The 18,234-nt window shown below is 39.3% G+C and overlaps 1 protein-coding gene across 7 annotated transcripts in view; it reads right to left on the bottom strand.

Moving 5' to 3' along the window:
* ABCA4 (ATP binding cassette subfamily A member 4) overlaps positions 1–18,234 on the bottom strand; it is a 77,905-nt gene that overhangs the window by 6,469 nt on the left and 53,202 nt on the right. For all 7 annotated transcript variants that reach the window (XM_048312508.1, XM_048312512.1, XM_048312513.1 and 4 more), the window contains 17 exons: positions 17,823–18,028; positions 17,367–17,415; positions 16,602–16,843; positions 16,054–16,178; positions 15,304–15,402; positions 14,115–14,304; positions 11,764–11,858; positions 10,776–10,808; positions 9,401–9,506; positions 9,209–9,283; positions 8,574–8,743; positions 7,423–7,600; positions 5,911–6,026; positions 5,075–5,222; positions 1,980–2,103; positions 1,126–1,255; positions 98–218 (listed from right to left, as the gene is read on the bottom strand). In XM_048312508.1, the coding sequence (XP_048168465.1) occupies positions 98–218; positions 1,126–1,255; positions 1,980–2,103; positions 5,075–5,222; positions 5,911–6,026; positions 7,423–7,600; positions 8,574–8,743; positions 9,209–9,283; positions 9,401–9,506; positions 10,776–10,808; positions 11,764–11,858; positions 14,115–14,304; positions 15,304–15,402; positions 16,054–16,178; positions 16,602–16,843; positions 17,367–17,415; positions 17,823–18,028 (2,207 nt within the window). The remainder of the gene's footprint in view (positions 1–97; positions 219–1,125; positions 1,256–1,979; positions 2,104–5,074; positions 5,223–5,910; positions 6,027–7,422; positions 7,601–8,573; positions 8,744–9,208; positions 9,284–9,400; positions 9,507–10,775; positions 10,809–11,763; positions 11,859–14,114; positions 14,305–15,303; positions 15,403–16,053; positions 16,179–16,601; positions 16,844–17,366; positions 17,416–17,822; positions 18,029–18,234) is intronic.

Below are 18,234 nucleotides of genomic sequence, written 5' to 3'. Positions count from 1 at the left end.
AAATCATTTGAACTTTTTAGTTTAATGCTATTGGGATAAGGCAACTTTAGAACTAAAACAGGAGTAAATATTTGTTTCACTCTTCTCAAAATACTACCTTGGTCAGTTCTTGTAATTTTAAGATATCAGTTGTGTTTCCTCCATTCATAATTCTTTTTCTTTCTTCTGCAACATCCTCGTCTTCATTAATAATAGGTGACATGGCAGTCTCAGCAAACCTGGAAAACCCCAAGATACTGACTTGCCCTGGATTCAGTTAGAATAACAGTGTAAAACAGTGGCTAATCTGCTGCCAAAAATGTGACTGGTGGAAGCAGTGGGGTTGAAACGTCACAATGTGACATTGGCTTGAGTATTCCTGCTGTTGGGAGAAGCCTTGACCTTTAAAGTTAATCTCTAAATGCTAAAAAAGGAGGAAATGGCTTGCTCAAAAGAACATGCATTGTCAGTCACTGATATGACAATAACCTGCCCCTTGGCCACAGCTTTCGCTATTTGGCTACTCTCAGTAACTAGTGATGGTTCTTCTACAGAAGTTGAAGTTTTGAGTAGATCTCTTTGCAAGACAGTATTTTTATAATTGTACGAATTGTTGCTCTTGTTGGCAATCTTGAACAGGAGTGAATGACCCACTCACAGCCGGTAGGTGGCTGTTTTCATCAAGGGGGAGGCGCATTTGTAAAGCAAAGAGGGGAAGTTCACAGAATGTCCAGGATTCAGCTGTCCTGTGCCTTAGACTAGAATTGCTGTCTCGGGATGTCAGGCTAGTACCTCATAGTACTAGCTAGTAGCTAGCCTGACTGGTACTGAGGACACTACTGAGGAAACTCTCCTGGTAATTTTATAATCTCACTATTATAGTGTCTTAAACTAAAAAATTACATTAAAATCTTAATTCAAGAAAATTAATTTCTTTAATAAAATATTCTTAAATACTCTTAAGATAATGCAGATTTGTAAATACTTTATTGAATCAGGATATCAATAAATTAAGATCAGCTAAGTAAATAGAAAGCAAAAAAGGCTTAGAGAAAAATTAAGAACAAAAAGAAAAAAAGGATATAGAGAATAACGAAGATAGTCATCCTTTTAATAAAGGAACATTAATAGAACTTTTAGACATACCATCTTGTGGAGAACAAATGGTGTTGCATAAGGAGATTCAGAATGAAGAACACAACTCCTTGAAGAGCCATGGCAACCAGGTTCTTTCCAACAAAGTCCCACTGAAAGGGATCAGAAACATGCTCCTCACCTTTGGAGAAAGAACACCAGAAAGGAAGGTGAAATACTGCTGAAAAACCCCTCTGCTTCTCAGAACAAAAAGCATAATCATAATGATTTACTGTATTTTATTTGCTCATGACCAGGCAATGGTTTTAATTTCCCAGTCTTAGAAAGATTCTTAACAAAATGCATTCCAAGTTCAGCTGCTGCACGAGAGTAAAAATAAATATAATCTCTCTGAATAGACACTAATGTGGATATCATTACACAAAACTTGCATGGATTATGTGAAAATACACACATGTTATGAGTAAAAAACGATGAGTTCTGCTGCATGACTGTTCTTTTAATAAGTTATCTGATATCAAAGACAACCATATCCCAAGAGAATGCATTTGAAGAACAACAGTTGCTTTAAACATTAACTGAGGTATTCAAATGAAATGAAAAAATAAATCCTCCTGTAATGATTTAAGGTCTTCCAAACAAAGGATAAAAAGACACCAGAGTCTGACACTGAATGAATGGGTTCATTTCCAGAGTAGACTACTGGTTGGGCCATGGACTTCTGGCAGCACTATCAGATTCCTTCAGAGAGGGTGAACTTTCATACTCCTCATCCATCTGATGCTGGAAGAGGTGAAAATTTCAGAAACCTCTACTACTTTTCTGAGTTAATCCTTCCAAACATCTCATCCAAGGTCAGGACATGTGACCCTGTCATAACTTGTTTCTTAATTGGCTTTACTTACCAAACCTTGCATATACTTCAGTCACAGCTTGGTTCATGGCCAAGTCAATGAGTCCACGGCCCAAGCAAAAATGTGGGAGGACAAGCAGCACATTTTTCAATGTTTTATTAAACTTTAGCAAAGACTGTAAGAAACAGAAACAACATAATCTGTTTAAATCAGACCTGTTTAAGAAAACATAGCAACCTAAGTGAAAAGTTTTTTGTCATGTCAGAGAAACTGGATGTTCTGTTCTTAAAACAGAGAAAACAGAGTACTTACCAAGTTACACTCAAAGCAACATAAAACACAATCAGCAGAATCCTGGCATACACTGCACCAGGCAAGGTGCTTGTGAAAAACTGGCAATGGGGGGAGAAATTAGTCTTTGTAATGAAGTATTTCCCTATGTAGCAGAGGTAAAGGAATTCTGGTGGTAATATGTAAAGCTGCTATGGGGCTGTGTTTTGGATTTACACTGAAAAAAGGGTTGATAACACAACAGGGATGTTATTTTACAGGGATGTTTAGCTGTTTCCGAGCAGCACTTGCAGAGACAACACCTTTTCTGTGCCTTACCTTACCCCCCTAGCAGGGACGCTGGGGGTGCACAAGGAGTTGGGAGGGGACACCGCTTGGACAGCTGACCCCAACTGACCCAAGGGATATCCCAGACCATATGGAGTCATGCTCAGCACATAATGTTGGGAGAAGAAGAAGAAAGAGGGGAATGTTCCGTTACAGCATTTGTCTTCCAAAGTCATCATTATGTGTGATGGAGCCCCGCTTCCCTGGAGATGGCTGAACATGTGCCTGCCGATGGGAAGGGGTGAATGAATTCCTTGTGTTGCTTGGCTTGTGTGTGCAGCTTTTGCTTTATCTGTTAAACTGTCTTTATTTCAACCTATGAGTTTTCTCACTTTTAATTGTCTGATTCTCTACCCCATTCCATGAGGTGGGGAAGTGGATTGCAGAGTGAGTGAGTGAGTGGCCGTGTGGTGCTTGGTTGACATGGGATTAAGCCGTGACAGTAGTCAGGGCTGCCACAATACTGACAAGTGCTGGTGTCTGGGCGTGACTACACAGAGGGTATTGGTGCAATGAGGAGATGCCTGAAACAGAGTTAAGTGTCAGCAGCAGTCAAGCTGCATCGGCACTGAATCCTCAGAAGGGCCATCTTCCCCATGGAAATAGTGGCTGCAACAGAGACATGTTTTGAGAGGTAACCATGCTGCCCTGATGTCCTGTAGTCTGAATGGCACTAGATTGAACCCTGTGCTATCAAGTTGTGAATGCAGGACAAGCAGAGACAGAAAGTACTGTCAAATTGGCCCTTGAAAACATATATTTAACCCAGATCTGTTTCTCCTTTGCAGCAAATAAAAATGCTTTGATCAGCACAGAGTGTTTGAAAATGCACTATCAGTAATGATAGCTAATTGGTCTGCTGTCAGATTGGGTGTCAAACGTAGTGGCCAGAGCTTCAACAACTGTGGAGGCAATAGCATACGAGCACTGTGGGGTGCATACTATCCTGTGAGATAGTAGCACATACAAGCCAACAGCACTTTGTAAACTGATCTCTTAGCCTTTCTAAGAACTAATTTTGGCACTTGCTGTATTCTGTCACCTTTCTGGTGGTGGTAAATAATTTTCAGGCAGTTCTCAAAATGCTACGCTAAGCAGAACATCTCCTCTAACACAATAACTACCAGGAGTAAGTGCTACCATCTACATCTTCCCATACAACACAAGCTGCAGAAGAAAGCACAAAGTGCCATGTCTTGACCTTCCCAACTGTGAAAGTATACAGACATTTGCTTGTAGGTATAAAAAACACTCAGTGTTGTTCCTTGTGTGTGCAGCCCTAGATATTAATTTCTCTGAGTCACTTCTCTGGGTTACTCTGCTCACCTGTACCTGCAGTTACTCAGCAAGTTTCTCACTTGTTTGCTGCCAGAAAAAATGGCAAGGTAGAGAAGGACAGTTACTGTTAGGGATGTCTATGCTTGGAAGTTCTTTGCACACCTCTTTAAATCCGGAGAGCAATGAAAACATGTATCGAGCATGGCCAAGTTTTGGTAATGGGGGGGCCACAGGGGTGGCTTCTCTGAGAAGCTGCTGGAAGCTTCTCTCATGTCCAGCAGAGCCAATCCCTGGCAGCTCCCAAGATGGATGTGCTGCTGGCCAAGGCTGGGCCAATTAGGAATGGTGGTAATGCCTCTGTGATAATATACTTTAGAAGAAATCAACCCAAAAATTGATTCTGCAGTTATAATTGCAGCCAGAAAAACACAGGGTGAGAATATGTGAGAGGAACAGCTATGCAGACACCAAGGTCAGTGGAGAAGGAGGGGGAGGACGTGCTCCAGGTGCTGGAGCTGAGATTCCTCTGCAAGCCATGGTGATGACCATGGCAAGGCAGCTGTGCCCCTGCCATTCATGGGGTCCGCAGGGACACAGAGATCCACCTGCAGCCCATGGAAGAGACCCATGCTAGAGCAGGTGGATGCCTGAGAAGGAGGCTGTGACCCATAGAGAGAGGAGTCCATGCTGGAGCAGCCTGTCCTTGAGGGATTGCACCCTGTGGAAGAGTGACCCATGCTGCAGCAGTCTGGGGAGGTCTGTTGCCTGTGGGATAGACTCACATTGCAGAAGTTTGCAGAGAACTGCTGCTCGTGAGATGGACTCATGTTGAAGAAGTTCATGGAGAACTGTCTCCTGTGGAAGTGACCCCCACAGTGGAGGAAGGGAAGGACTTCTCTGCCTAAGTAGTGGGAGAAACAACTGGTGGATGGACTGACCATAACCCCCATTCCCTGTCTCACTGTGCCACTCAGGGAGGAGGTAGAGTTGGAAAGAAGGGAAGGCTGGGGAGAAGGTGATTTTTTTAGATCTTATTTTACTTCTCATTATCCTGCTCTCATTTTTTTAATAATAAATTCAACTAGTATCCCTAATATTTGCCCATATTTGGTGAGTGATCTCTCCTTAACTCACAAAGCCTTCATTATATTTCTCTCCCCTGTGGAGAGGCGTGAGAGAGAGGTTTTGGTGGGTGCCTGGCATCCAGCCAGCATCAACCCAGCATCAACCCACCGCAAAACATTACTTACCGGGTTATTTTCAAATAATTCCAGGATGAAGGTAATGGCACTGCTGTTGATTCCCACAAAGAGATTAATACAAGACAATGCAACATAAGCAGTGCTGGGGATACTGAAGAAAGAAGAAGCAGGGTACATCATGGGAATTACTGCCCATCTGCATGCAAGAAATAGAAAAAACTATGATAACTTCTCAGTATTATGTCAGTTGGCCTAAAGAGAATGCAAAGCTGAGCTTTCTTCCCATCCGAAGTGTAACAAAATGGTGTAACCAACCAGCAATCCACCACAGTATTTTCTCCCTGGTTACTACATAAGATTTTTTTATGCTTAGTGGTTTTTTATTATTATTAAAATTATTATTATTAAAATTCAGGGCAATAGACACTGCTAAAATTGAGAAAACTTAATGCTAGCAGGGTGGCTATCACCCCAGGTATCCTTGCACATTTCAGTGGATTGTAGACCAAGAAGGACAAACAAAGAAATGCTGAATGCTGAAAGATACTTTAGTATTGACTGTGAATGTGGTAAATGAACAACCACTAAATTCCTACACAATGTACAAGGAAGAAAGCAGCAAACTGAACAAATATGTTTTCCTGTATGGGTCACATTTAATACTTAAAAATGCAAGGCAGGAAGTGACTAAAGAATCTCTTTTGCAGCATGTGGCCAGACAGACTCTGTAAATATCCCATAGAAGAATCCAGTTTTAACCTGTTTTGGATCCACTCAGTGCTATTCTTCAAAGCTGGATTCCACTAATTACTGAGCTCAGTAACAGGAAGTCACTTCTATGTGAAAGACAGGGCCCACCTGCAGGAATAACCTTGAACACTCACCCATACAGGAGCAGCAAGGCAATGAGCACAGGGAGATTGGTTGGAGAGGCGTATGCTTTCTTGTTGAATCCAGCAAATATAGCCACAACCATTCCAGCACTCAGTGCATAATTCACCTGCCAGAGCACAAGGTGTAAGACCTGAGAAGGGCTGCAAACATATCCAGATCCTACATATCATTCCAAAAGGATTTAATATTGAGGAACATCAGAATTTGAGTCAGACTAGTCACACTGAACCTTTTGGATAGGTCCCTGCAATATTCAGCATTTCTCTAAGACATCTTTTATTGTACTGTTCATAAAAAATACAACATATATTGTTGTTTCTTAGATTATGGTTTGTGAATCAATTATTTCATAGCCTGCTTCCCACAAAAAGGGGCCATGGGTATGCAAGGGAAGTGCAGTTTCTGGTGATGCAAACAAAAGCTGTGTAGGATGGAAAAGCTAGTTACTTGAGCCACATTCCTGGGAAGAAGCTAAAGTGAGTATGCTTGGCCATTGCTCCATTTCTCTGTGTGGTATTAGTAGCACTATTCTACTGCAATGCACAGAATTCCCATGCAGAATGGAAGGTAGCGGTTCACAGAACTGCTAACACCACTTAATGCCTTTGCATCATGCTGTCAAGGGCAACAGCCAAGCAGAATTTCTGACAAGGAAGCTGCTGTGAACAGCAGGGAACAAGAACTCTGAGATCTGCTTCTTTTCCCTCATTTACTAAAATAATGCTTTGCTTTAACTTCTCCTGAGAGAACACCTTCCAAATCCTGAAGAGTTTTGGGCTTTTCAAATACTGATTTTCTTCTCTGTCTAATTTTTTTCAATTCGATGTTCATTCTTTTCTTAGTGCATAATTCCTTGGTCGCTTTCTTGGTTGCAAAGGCAAGGCCAGAGAACCAACCCTTGTTATGCCTTAGCCAGCCAAAGAATTTTCTCTTTTATGACCAAGTGGCTGGAGGAGTACCAGGAGGGAAGCTGAGCCCTGTCTAAGCAAGTCTGAACCTGTGGTATAAAACTTTTCGGAATAACACAGTGACCACAATACAGTGATCTAAATGAATATGCCATTTTAGACACCCTAGACTATTTTGTCAGGCCATAGATACTGTTTCACCAGGCTGTGAATCTTCCCCACTTAGGTTTCTTGAATATCTTGAAATATGTTTTGGTTCTTCTAGAGGACAGGAGTGACTAGCACAAGGCAATGAGGCTTTTCCCTGCTATAGTAAATTGTACTTTATTATTTATTCAGTTGTAAGGACTGGAAATCCTAAGACTATAAAAAATACAGTTTCATTAGTTGACTAATGAGTTGTTCACTTGAATTGATTTCTACATCTGTAATTAGCTCAGAGGCCAGATCCTAAGCATGCTCTCTGAGAAACACTTAAAAGAAATGAATGCTTTGCAATGCTTAGAATCACCTTCACTTGATTCACTGGTTAGCCCTCAGTTCATGCACACCCAGGATAATCAGAGGCTGTCAGTCAGACCAGCAGTTACTTACTATGTCCCACATGAAGTTAGTTATCCAATAGATAACAGGGCTCACACCACTGACAAACTGGAGGTGCTTGGCTTTTGTTACACGTTCTTGGATCAGGTATAAAACAAAACTGGCTGGTATAAAGGACATGGCAAAAATCACACAGATGGCAACAACAGCATCCACTGAAGTTGTCAGTCTACAACAGAGCACAAGAAGGGACCGTGAGCAAGGGAATGGATGCAACGCAACACTATATTAGCATTTGGGGACTCTGGAGGGTGCTTTAAGATCTAGAAGTAGCAAGGCTGCTTTTTAAGTAGAAGATTTCCCCAAAATGTGAATAGCTAAATATGCTAAAAAACATGTGCTAAAAACACATGTACTAAAACACATGTTTAAAAACAACTTTTCCAGGTTGCTTTGGGGATCGTAGCTAACAAATAAGGCACTATTCCCTGATCTTTTACTTGCTTTATATGACTCAGTTTGACAGCCCTTTCCATGTGGGGCATCTCAAACAAGACATTTAGGCACAATAGCCAAAGTGCTCTGGAAGCAGGGAAAAGAGAAAAAGGCAAGTTGAAGATAGTGAGATGAAGCACAGATTTTGCCTCTGTGCTATAATGCAAAGTTTTCAGTTTCATTGAATTATGATCTTAATAGGAGAGTGAAAACTCTTGTCTTTCTAGGGATCTCTTTTTCAAGAAATTATGACTTTCAGAATCGGGAATACACCAACCCTACTACATGCCACTGAAAATCTACCTGCGTGCTGTCCTTGGCACCAGGAGAGGGGTTGTTAACTACTTGACCTGTAGTCAATTATGGACAAGTCCTCATTCCATTTTTTATTACATGTTTTATTTCAGAAGTAAATGTATTGGATTTGGAGCATGAACAAAGATTTCAGAATCGTTGTGCTTGGGAATCAACAGAAACATGCAATAATGTATAACCAATGTTCATAGTTCCTATGTGGGATGGGAATGAACTCTTATGGGAATATAATGAGACATGAATATATTCTTGTTTAGAATAAAAACTTCAGAGAACAGCTTCCACATTCTGTCAGTTGAAATCTTTCTCCTCAGAGTGTGAGTATGCTGGAAGTTGCAAGCTGCCAGGTGAGGGAGGGGTAAAAGCCAGAAGCAGAGCACAAGCAGACTTACACAGTGACTTCAGAGAGTTGCTCCTTGGTGAGGTTCAGAGGATGGTTTATAGCAGTGATCCCATGTTCCTCAGGGGCTTGGCCAGTCCTCAGATTAGCTCTGAGGATTGCATTATTTGCTATATTGAGGAAACTAACCATAGCATGCCATCCTTTATTGTTAAACCACACCTGAAAGAGTCAGAAATCATGGATTAATTTAAGAAGCCTTCACTGAGCTATGGGAGAAGATTTGGCTGCCTTTCATCTGCTTTGGTGGGCAGGGGTGAATGCAGCACCAGGAACTCATAGTTCCCAGGCACAGTAATGCAGGAGGAGCTCACATACTATGCTTTTAAAAGCATTGGACAACTACTGTCACGGGATTTTATAGAACCACATTTTAGGATTTAGTGTGCTACTCAAAGTTTTTAGGATAGCAAGTAATACTAAGAAAATGATTTTAAAAAATCTCCCATTTGAAATACTATGAGTAAGAATTACCTGTAACATGAGATACAGGGTTAATACCAAGTTATTTCTAAAGTGTATAATTTCAGCTCTTCTTGCATTTGGGAATACCACCAGCAGTATTCTCATAATTTGAAGTCTATGTCAAGAAAGTCTGTGAGTTAGCAGACTAATTCCAGCAAATACCTTAATATTATCTTCAGTTTCCATGTATTTAAGGAAATTAGGGATTTCTTTAGCAGCAGCCAGTGAAGTTTGTCCCTAAAACAAAAAAGAAAAAGCTAAAGATCAGCGCTCTAGGTGAAATCTAATGCTGCAGTAACCATGCTTTAGTAAGGGACCAAAAAACAAAAAAACAAAATTAAAAATCTTTCTTACTCCTGTCACATTCATCATTTGGCCAAGATCACTTAAAAAATCAATAATTTGATCTCCAGAAATGTGAAGGACTGGAAGTCTTCCTCCTACAGAAATTCCTCCATATCTAGTAAAGAGAAAAATATCATCAATAACTCCTACCACACACCCATAACTGTACATTAATGGAAATACTAAAACCCCACTTAATGCAGGTTTTATTTCTATACATCACATACTTCAGGTATAACAGTTTCTACTCTTTTTCTAACAAGTTGCATTAGGTCTTTATGTTTTATTTTATATATATATATATATATATATATATATATATATATATATAAAATATATTTATTATTATATATATAATATTTTATTTTATATATATATATATAATATATATATCTTTATTATTTACAAATAATAGAAGCTCTATCTGCTTCTGAGAGATTTATGCCAGGATCCTGAGAAAATTATTTAGATAGAAGATTTGGAGAAAACAGTGATTACTACAGAACAAAATCTTTAAATCAAGATAATTGCCATATATTGGTTTAGACTGCATGGAGGACTAGGGACAGCATAGACCTCAGTTAAAATTTCTGATGCTCTGAGAGGAGCTGTTATTCACCAGTGTCAGTACCAGGCAGCACTCCATAATGATAAATACTATTGCACAAGATGAACTGAAGCCTAATCCCATAGAAAGCAATGGTTGCACATGAACAAGCAGATATTCCATGAAGAAAGGCAGTCATCCAGCTGCTATCTTTGAAGTGAACTCCTATTGCTGGTGAAAAATGAAATAATTTTATGCTTCAGGCTAACCAGATTCTTTCTAAGCTCAGTAACTGCAGTGTAGACATCACACTGGGCTTAGCTGATATCTCTACCTAAGTGAACTAGTGGAATCTGGTTTATAACTACTGCACATGTACAGAGCAGGCAGGAGGAATTGTGGTTGTTACTTCTATATTTGATGGGCTGGTGTCTAGGTTTCATCCAACTCAAATCCTTTTATTGGAGGGTTTGTATTTTTTCTGTGGCACTGAAAGAGCTGGGTCACTGCACTATTACAATATACTGTACTATTGTGTTGAACCTTTTCACCACACCGTTCTCATGAGTTTGACTCCTGTAGGTAATAAAGCTCTGATAGTTCCATTGTGAGCCTCTTGCCTTCATCTCCTGCGGGGAGTTCAAACAAATATAACCCCTTGTCTTTATAAGGCCCTTCCTGATCCCCAGCCTATTTCCCACAGAAGCCATCTCTTTGTTCTACACTATCTGCCACAATTCCCCTTGCCCATTTGCAGAAACATTGTGAGGCTTCCTGGTTAAAGAGAAATACATTGTTCCTTTATTTACCGCCTTAATCTGTGAATTGGTTTCTTACCTCTGCTCATTGACCCAGTATTTACTCTTCAAGCTGAAACAGACAAAGAGAATCCCTTCTCAGTGCACAGAACCAAAGCCAGTGATATTGTCAGGCTTAAATAAAAATTAAATTTGAATGCCTATAGTTTGCAGACCTCCAGTCTGCTAGTTATTACTTTGAATTTTAGGGTTGGCAGGACTTTTGGCATTCCTTGCAGTGTGTTTTTGGCTTTTTGTTTTCTGACATGATTCATCTCCGATTCATACAGAGATAAGCAAGATTCCTAAAGCGGCAAATACTGGGCTATTCTAATCCATAATTAATTTATTTTAAAAGATATATCTAAAGCAATTATGACACATGCTAAGAGGAATCAGTCAAAGGCAGTCAACACATAGCTAATATAAAGGGAGTTTCAAGAACTCTGCTGGGAACTGGAAAAGTAGCAAGGCCTGAATCAGAGATAATAGGCTGTGGAGGCTGCACAGCTAATTACCACACTCAACACACAGGCAAGCTGAGGAGCTATCAGTAGGATGGATTTATCTGTGTAACATTGTCCTTTGGCTGCTCTTTAGCACGTCTGGGAAGCAAATGTTAATTAACTCAGGCAGATGGTCATGTTAGTGTGGTTACAGTTCTTCAGGGAGACAAAGCAGTATCTCTGCAAGGCAGTTCACCAATGCTGTGCAAAAGCACCATTTTTCTCACCATTAACATGGCATTCCATCAGCACCGAAACTTAGCTCTGCCCATAAAGGAGTACCTGATTATACAAATAGTTATAATTGAAAATATTGAGCTCCCCTAAAATCAGCCTCTTCCAGTCTTATATATATCAGAATATATATATATATGTCTTATATATATATATCAGAAATATGGACATGGTGCTCAATTCTACAGAATACTGTGGCAAATCAGGTGTTATGTCATTATTAAATAAGAATTTCATTGCCAGGTACAAAATACCATATGTGAAAAAGAAATAGAGATTCATCCCTACCTTCCTTTTATCAAAGTGGGATATGTTTTCACCAGAAAATCTGAAATATTTCTGTGGGTCAGATCTTGAAGAATTTCTGTGCTGCGTTGCACTCTCTGTCAAGAAAAAAACAACTAATCAATCACAAACTTTAGAGTGTCTTAAGCTATTAAGTGTTTGTCAGGAAAAGAGAAAAAGTAGCTTTGGTTCAGAGAAAATGCCCAGGTTCATAGTATCACTGAAAGAGAGTGTGTCAATCACTAATGGGTCATTTATAGCCTAAACATCCTTACTTACTAAGACTTCAGAAGAAATCAATAAGTTTGTGATGCATGACACAAAACAGTTACATGTCACTCTGAAACAGTTATTTTCAACAAAGGTCGGGGTTGCTCAAGGCTTTTTCTTCAAAATGAAAGAAGGAAACTTTTCAAACAAAAAGACTGAGGCCCCAGTAAAAAAAAAAAAAAAAAAAGAAAGAGGTAGTTTCCTATGATTTAGCAACTTTAGGTAAAAATTAATACAAAAAATTCACCTTCACTAGCACATTAGATTGTTTGAATGAAAATTACTTTTTTTTTTAATATGAAAATGGTGCCACATGACAACTTTGTTGAGTCTTTTACAAATACAGGGTCACTGTGAAATATAAGACCTTGCACTCCTGAGTTTATCCCAAAGTAGAATATACTTTAAGAGGTTCCCAGGCAGCTTCAGATGGCAAACCTTGCAACCTGCAATGATCTGATAATGACCTAGGAAGTAAGTCTAGTGACCTTTCCAGAAATTCCTACATTTATCCACAGAGAGTACTGGATGACATAGAAGACACATTACTGATGTCCAGCTGATTCTAGACGGGAAGACTGGTAGCATCCTCATAGTGGCTTCATTAATTGAGTTGTCTATGCTTAAACATAATTCTATTGACAATTATTTACACACTGTGGCTTTCCTGAGGACTCATGTGAACTGTTTCTTTCTGATAAGTTATACAAAACCATAATATCCTGCAAAATTATCAGGATAATATTATTATAAACACATCTTGTTTAGAGGACTAGAATCTCCACAAACAAATAAAAAAAACCATTGCATCTTATTTGGAATTGAAGTTTTAGACTAAAGTTCTCTGAAATACACTAGCATGCAATTAGCAAAATTCAACTTTGTCTGTTGGACAGGGATTACTTGGAAATCAGAAATAACTTGGGATGTTGTGAGTAAGGTCAGAATCTAACCTCTATCGAATTTTTTTCTTCATAAACAGGAATTCTGTGGATATTTAAAACAACTTTGTTTTGTGAACAGTGATAGAGAAATCAAAGCAAGCTGAATCAGTGTTTTCAAGAGATTGTGTCATGGAAAGTGGTATAGTCACCATCCCTGGAGTGTTCAAAAATGTTGAGATGTGGCACATGGGGATGGCGTTCAGTGGCGGAGATGGCAGTGCTGGGTTAACAGTTGGACTCAATCCTAGAGTTGTATTCTAAACTTAATGATTGTATAATTCTATGAAAATTAGAAATATTTTAGTAATTATTCTGGTGTGTTCAGCCTGGCAAACAGGAATATTAAAGATGAACAGTGTGCATGGTGAGACATTAAATTAGTGAGCTACTACTCTGAGAGTGGCTGCAATTCTGCTCTACTTCTTAGAAAAACATTTATAAAATGCAAACACTGACAGGCTGTAATTTTCCTTTGCTCTTCAAAAGAGCAAGCACATTTTATAAAGAGCATTACTAAGATCATTCATTGATAGGAGAGGTGGGAATGTAGCTCTGTTTTCCTCCATACAGCATCAGTGGTTATTAAATAACTCATCTTCATGCACGTGCATACATTCATTTTGCTAGCTTAGAACATTCTTGATAGAAATGGAACTGAAAGACATGTAAGAAATAATACTTTGCGGTTCACTGAATAGTATTTTTTCCTTTTAATAGAGGACCACACTCCACATTTTTAAAATTGTGACTTCTTTTTCTTTTCTTTCTTTCTTTCCTCTTTCTCCCTCCTGCCCTTCCCTCCTTTAAAGAAAGGCAACCTTCTAAATAGAATTGTTCCTTGAGGCAAAAGAAAAGAAAAATTATTTTTAAAAATGATGTGACAAATTGTTAAAATTTTTGTGATTTTCTTCCACATGAAAAGTTTGCAATTTGGATGAAAACAGTAATCAAAATTTATTTAAATGTGCAAACTTTTCCAGTATCTCTGAAACTGAATTCCAGCAAGTCTTGCTCTCTCGATAAAGAATGCACTCAACTCCTTCCATGTATATTAGCATGGCAAGGTACTTAGACACTGGTCCCTTTTCCAGCACTTGCCATGAAACTTTCCTACAAAGATTTATGGCACAAGGACACAACCTGTGGTGGTGGGAGGCCTCCTGCACCTGCAGGGCATTCTGGCAGCATAGTGAGTCTCTTGTGAGTGCTGCACTTGCAGGAAGGTGATGGATTCTCAGGGCTCCACTCTTGGCTCAGCAGGAGGCTGCTTAGGTTAGGATGAACAGCCGGTGTGTTCCAGGCAGTTGGCGTATTATTGCATGGGTAGTTCCTGTGTAGAGGAACAGAGCTTTAAGCTGTGCAGAGATAACGGTCCATGAGAACTCACAAATCCACAAAATCACAATGCTCTAAGTAGATATTCCCCCCTCAGCCCTCATCCTGTGAGTTTTGAATAAGAACAACATTTAAGAGTACTTGGTACACATGAATAAATACAGTCTCCCCCCACATCTCTGCCAAGCTTACTGTCTTCAGCTTGCAGATAGGACACTGAAGGAAAAAGGGGACTGTGTTTGATCCATTAGTACTCATGAAATCTACAGTGAAGAAACTATCATTTTTCTTTCTCATGCAGTGTCTTTTCTTTTTTTAAAGTTTCCTCTTTGTTTCTGCCATACCAGGTAGAGGAGAGGAACAGGAGAAGAGAGAACAACCAGAAGGTTCAAATTGCTGGATATCATGGCTGGGAAAGAGCCAGGAGAAAGGGAACAAATGTCAAAGCATAGCAAGCCAGTGACAAATGGCTCCAGAGCAGGACTCACAGGCAGAGTAAGCAGGTAGGACAACAAAAGTTGCAGCTCTATTAATGTTGCCCTCACTTCAGAATGAGAATAATTTCTAATAATAGACATTGTCCTATTGCTACTTCACAATCTGAGCGATTGCTGAAGTTATTGCTTCCAAACACACCAACGGGAACAGGAGGAGCCTGAAGGGTCTCAGTCATGGAAAGTGCCAGGGAAGCTGAGAAGATTTGGGCCTGAGGTCACTGACCTACTGACATAAATTTCAAGGTTGCGTAACTCTCAACACCAAGCTACTGGTTTCCAGTCAGTCACATTGGGCACTGTGAATCATTCTTAATCCAGTGGCAGTGTTATCTTGCTGTTTTTGTTATTTTTGACCCAATATTAGATATAGCAAACAACACACCTGAAGCATTGGCTCTTGTGAAGAATCAAGCCAATTCATTCTTGTTTCACTACTCGAGTTCCACTAGAATTACCCTGCTAGGATCTCATTCAACAGAAATTAGCTAGCAACTTACAAAAGAGGCTGATTCTTCATGCAGCGAATTCCAAATCCTGGTTTATTCAAGAAAGCATGAGTAAGGGAGACCATCTGCTCATTGCCAGGACGTTCATTGCTAAGGGAATAAGATAGGACTTTCTCTATAAAATATTTTTTCAAACTATTGTACTGTAATACACATAGCAACTAGAGAAGGACAGCCATATGGCAGTACCAACTGCCCCCCTCCAAACGCTGATAATTCAATTATTTTATTTATGTAAAAACCCAGAATGTTCTGAGATGGTTGACAGGCTATGGTTCTTTTTCTTTTCTCCTAATACTAAAGCTGACTTCTGACAAAGTCCAATAGCAACATTCTCCAAAAAAGCCTTGAATCCTCATTGCTATTCTCTCAGCACTGTCACAGTCAGTAATCGGAAGATGAAAAACATACTCTGCATTTTCATAAGCTGAGGCCTGGATCTCCTGTTAAACAGGATATATAACTTTATAAGTGTTGAGGTCCTGAATTCAGGTAGGAAGAGGAAAATACCAAAGTTAGAAAGACATTTGAAAGACTATTTGTTAGATCTACTAGCAGCTGTATTCTCCATGTGCACCAATTTCAAGCTATTTGAAGTCTGCTGATTCCAGTAAAGTGAATATTTTCTTACATCACACAGAGTGAGAAAAGAGCAGTGAGACGGGGCCCCATGACGCTAACTAAACTGTAGGGAGAAAAAGGTGTGTGTACAACAGATGTACTTCAGGTAATTCCTCTTACCTGAAGAAAGTAAACTGTTGTCCATAGATCCAAGGGTGTAATGTTAAGGCGGGATATTCTCCAAATGGAGGAATAATGACTGTAAGTACTAGAGACAGCAACACAAAACTAGCAGGGAGAACGACCTGCAGGGAACATGAAAACGTCAGAGTAGGTTATTATATAGGTGTTGTAGAGTGCCACTATACATACCCCATAATATATGTAAACAAAGGAAGGACAGCAAGATCACATAGATCCAATCTGGTTTAACTCCTGAACATCAACAATTTAATTTCCAGCACTTTTGCTTAAAATTCTGGTTGTCATACAACTGTATTATGTTAAAAATAAAACACTGGGCTAGTAGTGATAGAATCATGAACTTGGTGCAATTGATAGACTCCAGGCAGAAAGAAATAAAAGAAGAGACAGAAGAGTTGGAATCATAATTGCACTGTTACCCATTTGCAGCACCTCTACTGCTTTCCATAGAGCCATCATTGCTGGAAAGACCGTATTGAGAGGGTTGTGGGGAAGACTCAAGCACAGCACAAGTCAGTCAATACCTGTGCTAGGAAGTCCTTGTGGCTGCGGGAGGCGTGGTGGAAGCGTTTGATGAGCAGTGCTTTGATCTGCTGATGTACAAGCTGAAAGCCTTTATACTGTCGGGACCCTTTGCCTTCATTTTGATCTCCTGTTCCGCCTACTGCCATTCGAGAAGTGTCATTAGCTTTCAGTGTGGTTTGTTCAGCTGGTTTGTTCTCAGTAGGAGTTTTGCCAAGAGCAGAACCATTTTCTTGAGTATCTCCTAGGTTAAGATGAGAGGCATCAGAGAAGACATTTTATCTTCCATGCATGAAGTAGCACAGATATTTTAACGAGGTCCAGATTTTACCAACTGTATATATCATATCTTCAGATTGTTTTAATTACAACTGTTGCACTGTGGTTGTATTTAGTGACATCATATAGTTAAACACTCCTCTTACTCAGCAGGATGAACAATTTAATAATCTATGCAGTTTATGGACTAATAGTCAGCAAAGTAATTTTTATACAACTACTAAAGCCATTGACATCTGGGTGCTTGACACTCCACTTTTATTTGCTTAGTTAAGAACCTCATCCAATCTAAATACAAGTCTTTCTGCTGACTTAATCTTTTTTTTCAGATATCATGTCAGGCCCTAAAAACAGATATTTGCTGACCAAATTTATTTTGTCAAGAACACATAAAAGACTGAAAGTTCTGAAGCTCCTCTTTACAGAGTGTTCAGAATAAAAATAAGTCCCAAGAACAATTAATCAAATACAGATTTGTGGATCTATACCTGTTTTTTGCATTTCAGGGTCAGCTTCTGCTGTGACCTTTAGGAAAACCTGCCATAGAGAAATACGTCTTCTGGTTAGGAAAAGAATAGTTACAATAACCTGACCTTTAGAACACCATACATCATCCTTCAATATAAAAGAAAAAAATTTGGATACCTTTTCAGTACTTCATCTTATTAAACAATCAGAGGTCTCTTATGAAATACCTCAGAAAATAAATGAATGAACAAAGATACAAATAAAAGGGACACATTTCAGACTATGGGTAAGGCTCCTCAAGGCTACAATGAAGTAAGGCTTGGATCCTCTCTCTAGGCCCTTCTCAAAGATTTTCGGAGTGTGCCACAGCTTATGGGACTAGATTTTGAAGGACATATTAAGAATTACATATTTAAGAACAGGAACATTTTGGGTGCTTATGGTAAGGTCAGCAGGTATTTCAATCTGTCTGTTACCTCTTCAAGTGGTGTGTCTGAAACTCCAAAACTGCTGAGTCCCAGGTCATCCAATGTTTCCTCCAGTTCTCTGAAGAGACTGGCATAAGATCGTTGTTTAAAGTTTTTATTGGGCAAAAGATAAATGAGTTCCTGACCAATGCTTTCAATTAATTTTGCTTCTGGGATATGATGGTGGATTACTTCGGCTAGCTCATTTAGATCTCCTGTGAAAAGTCAAAACAGTGTTCATAGAATGAATATTTAACCATATTAAGCATGATTTCAAAACCTGTTGTTTGCACTAAAAGGGTACTGGTCTATTACGTAACTCTCAGATATCTCAGTTAATTCTGCCCTGGGCTGGGCGGTGTTGCTAATTATGCTTTGTATTTATGTAGCAGGAAACTATTTCAGGTTTGTTAATAAAGCA

The sequence above is a fragment of the Corvus hawaiiensis genome, chromosome 9, assembly GCF_020740725.1.
Source record: "Corvus hawaiiensis isolate bCorHaw1 chromosome 9, bCorHaw1.pri.cur, whole genome shotgun sequence".
NCBI lineage: Eukaryota > Metazoa > Chordata > Aves > Passeriformes > Corvidae > Corvus > Corvus hawaiiensis.
Note: the sequence above shows the minus strand (reverse complement) of the source record. Positions and strands in the feature narration are given on the sequence as shown.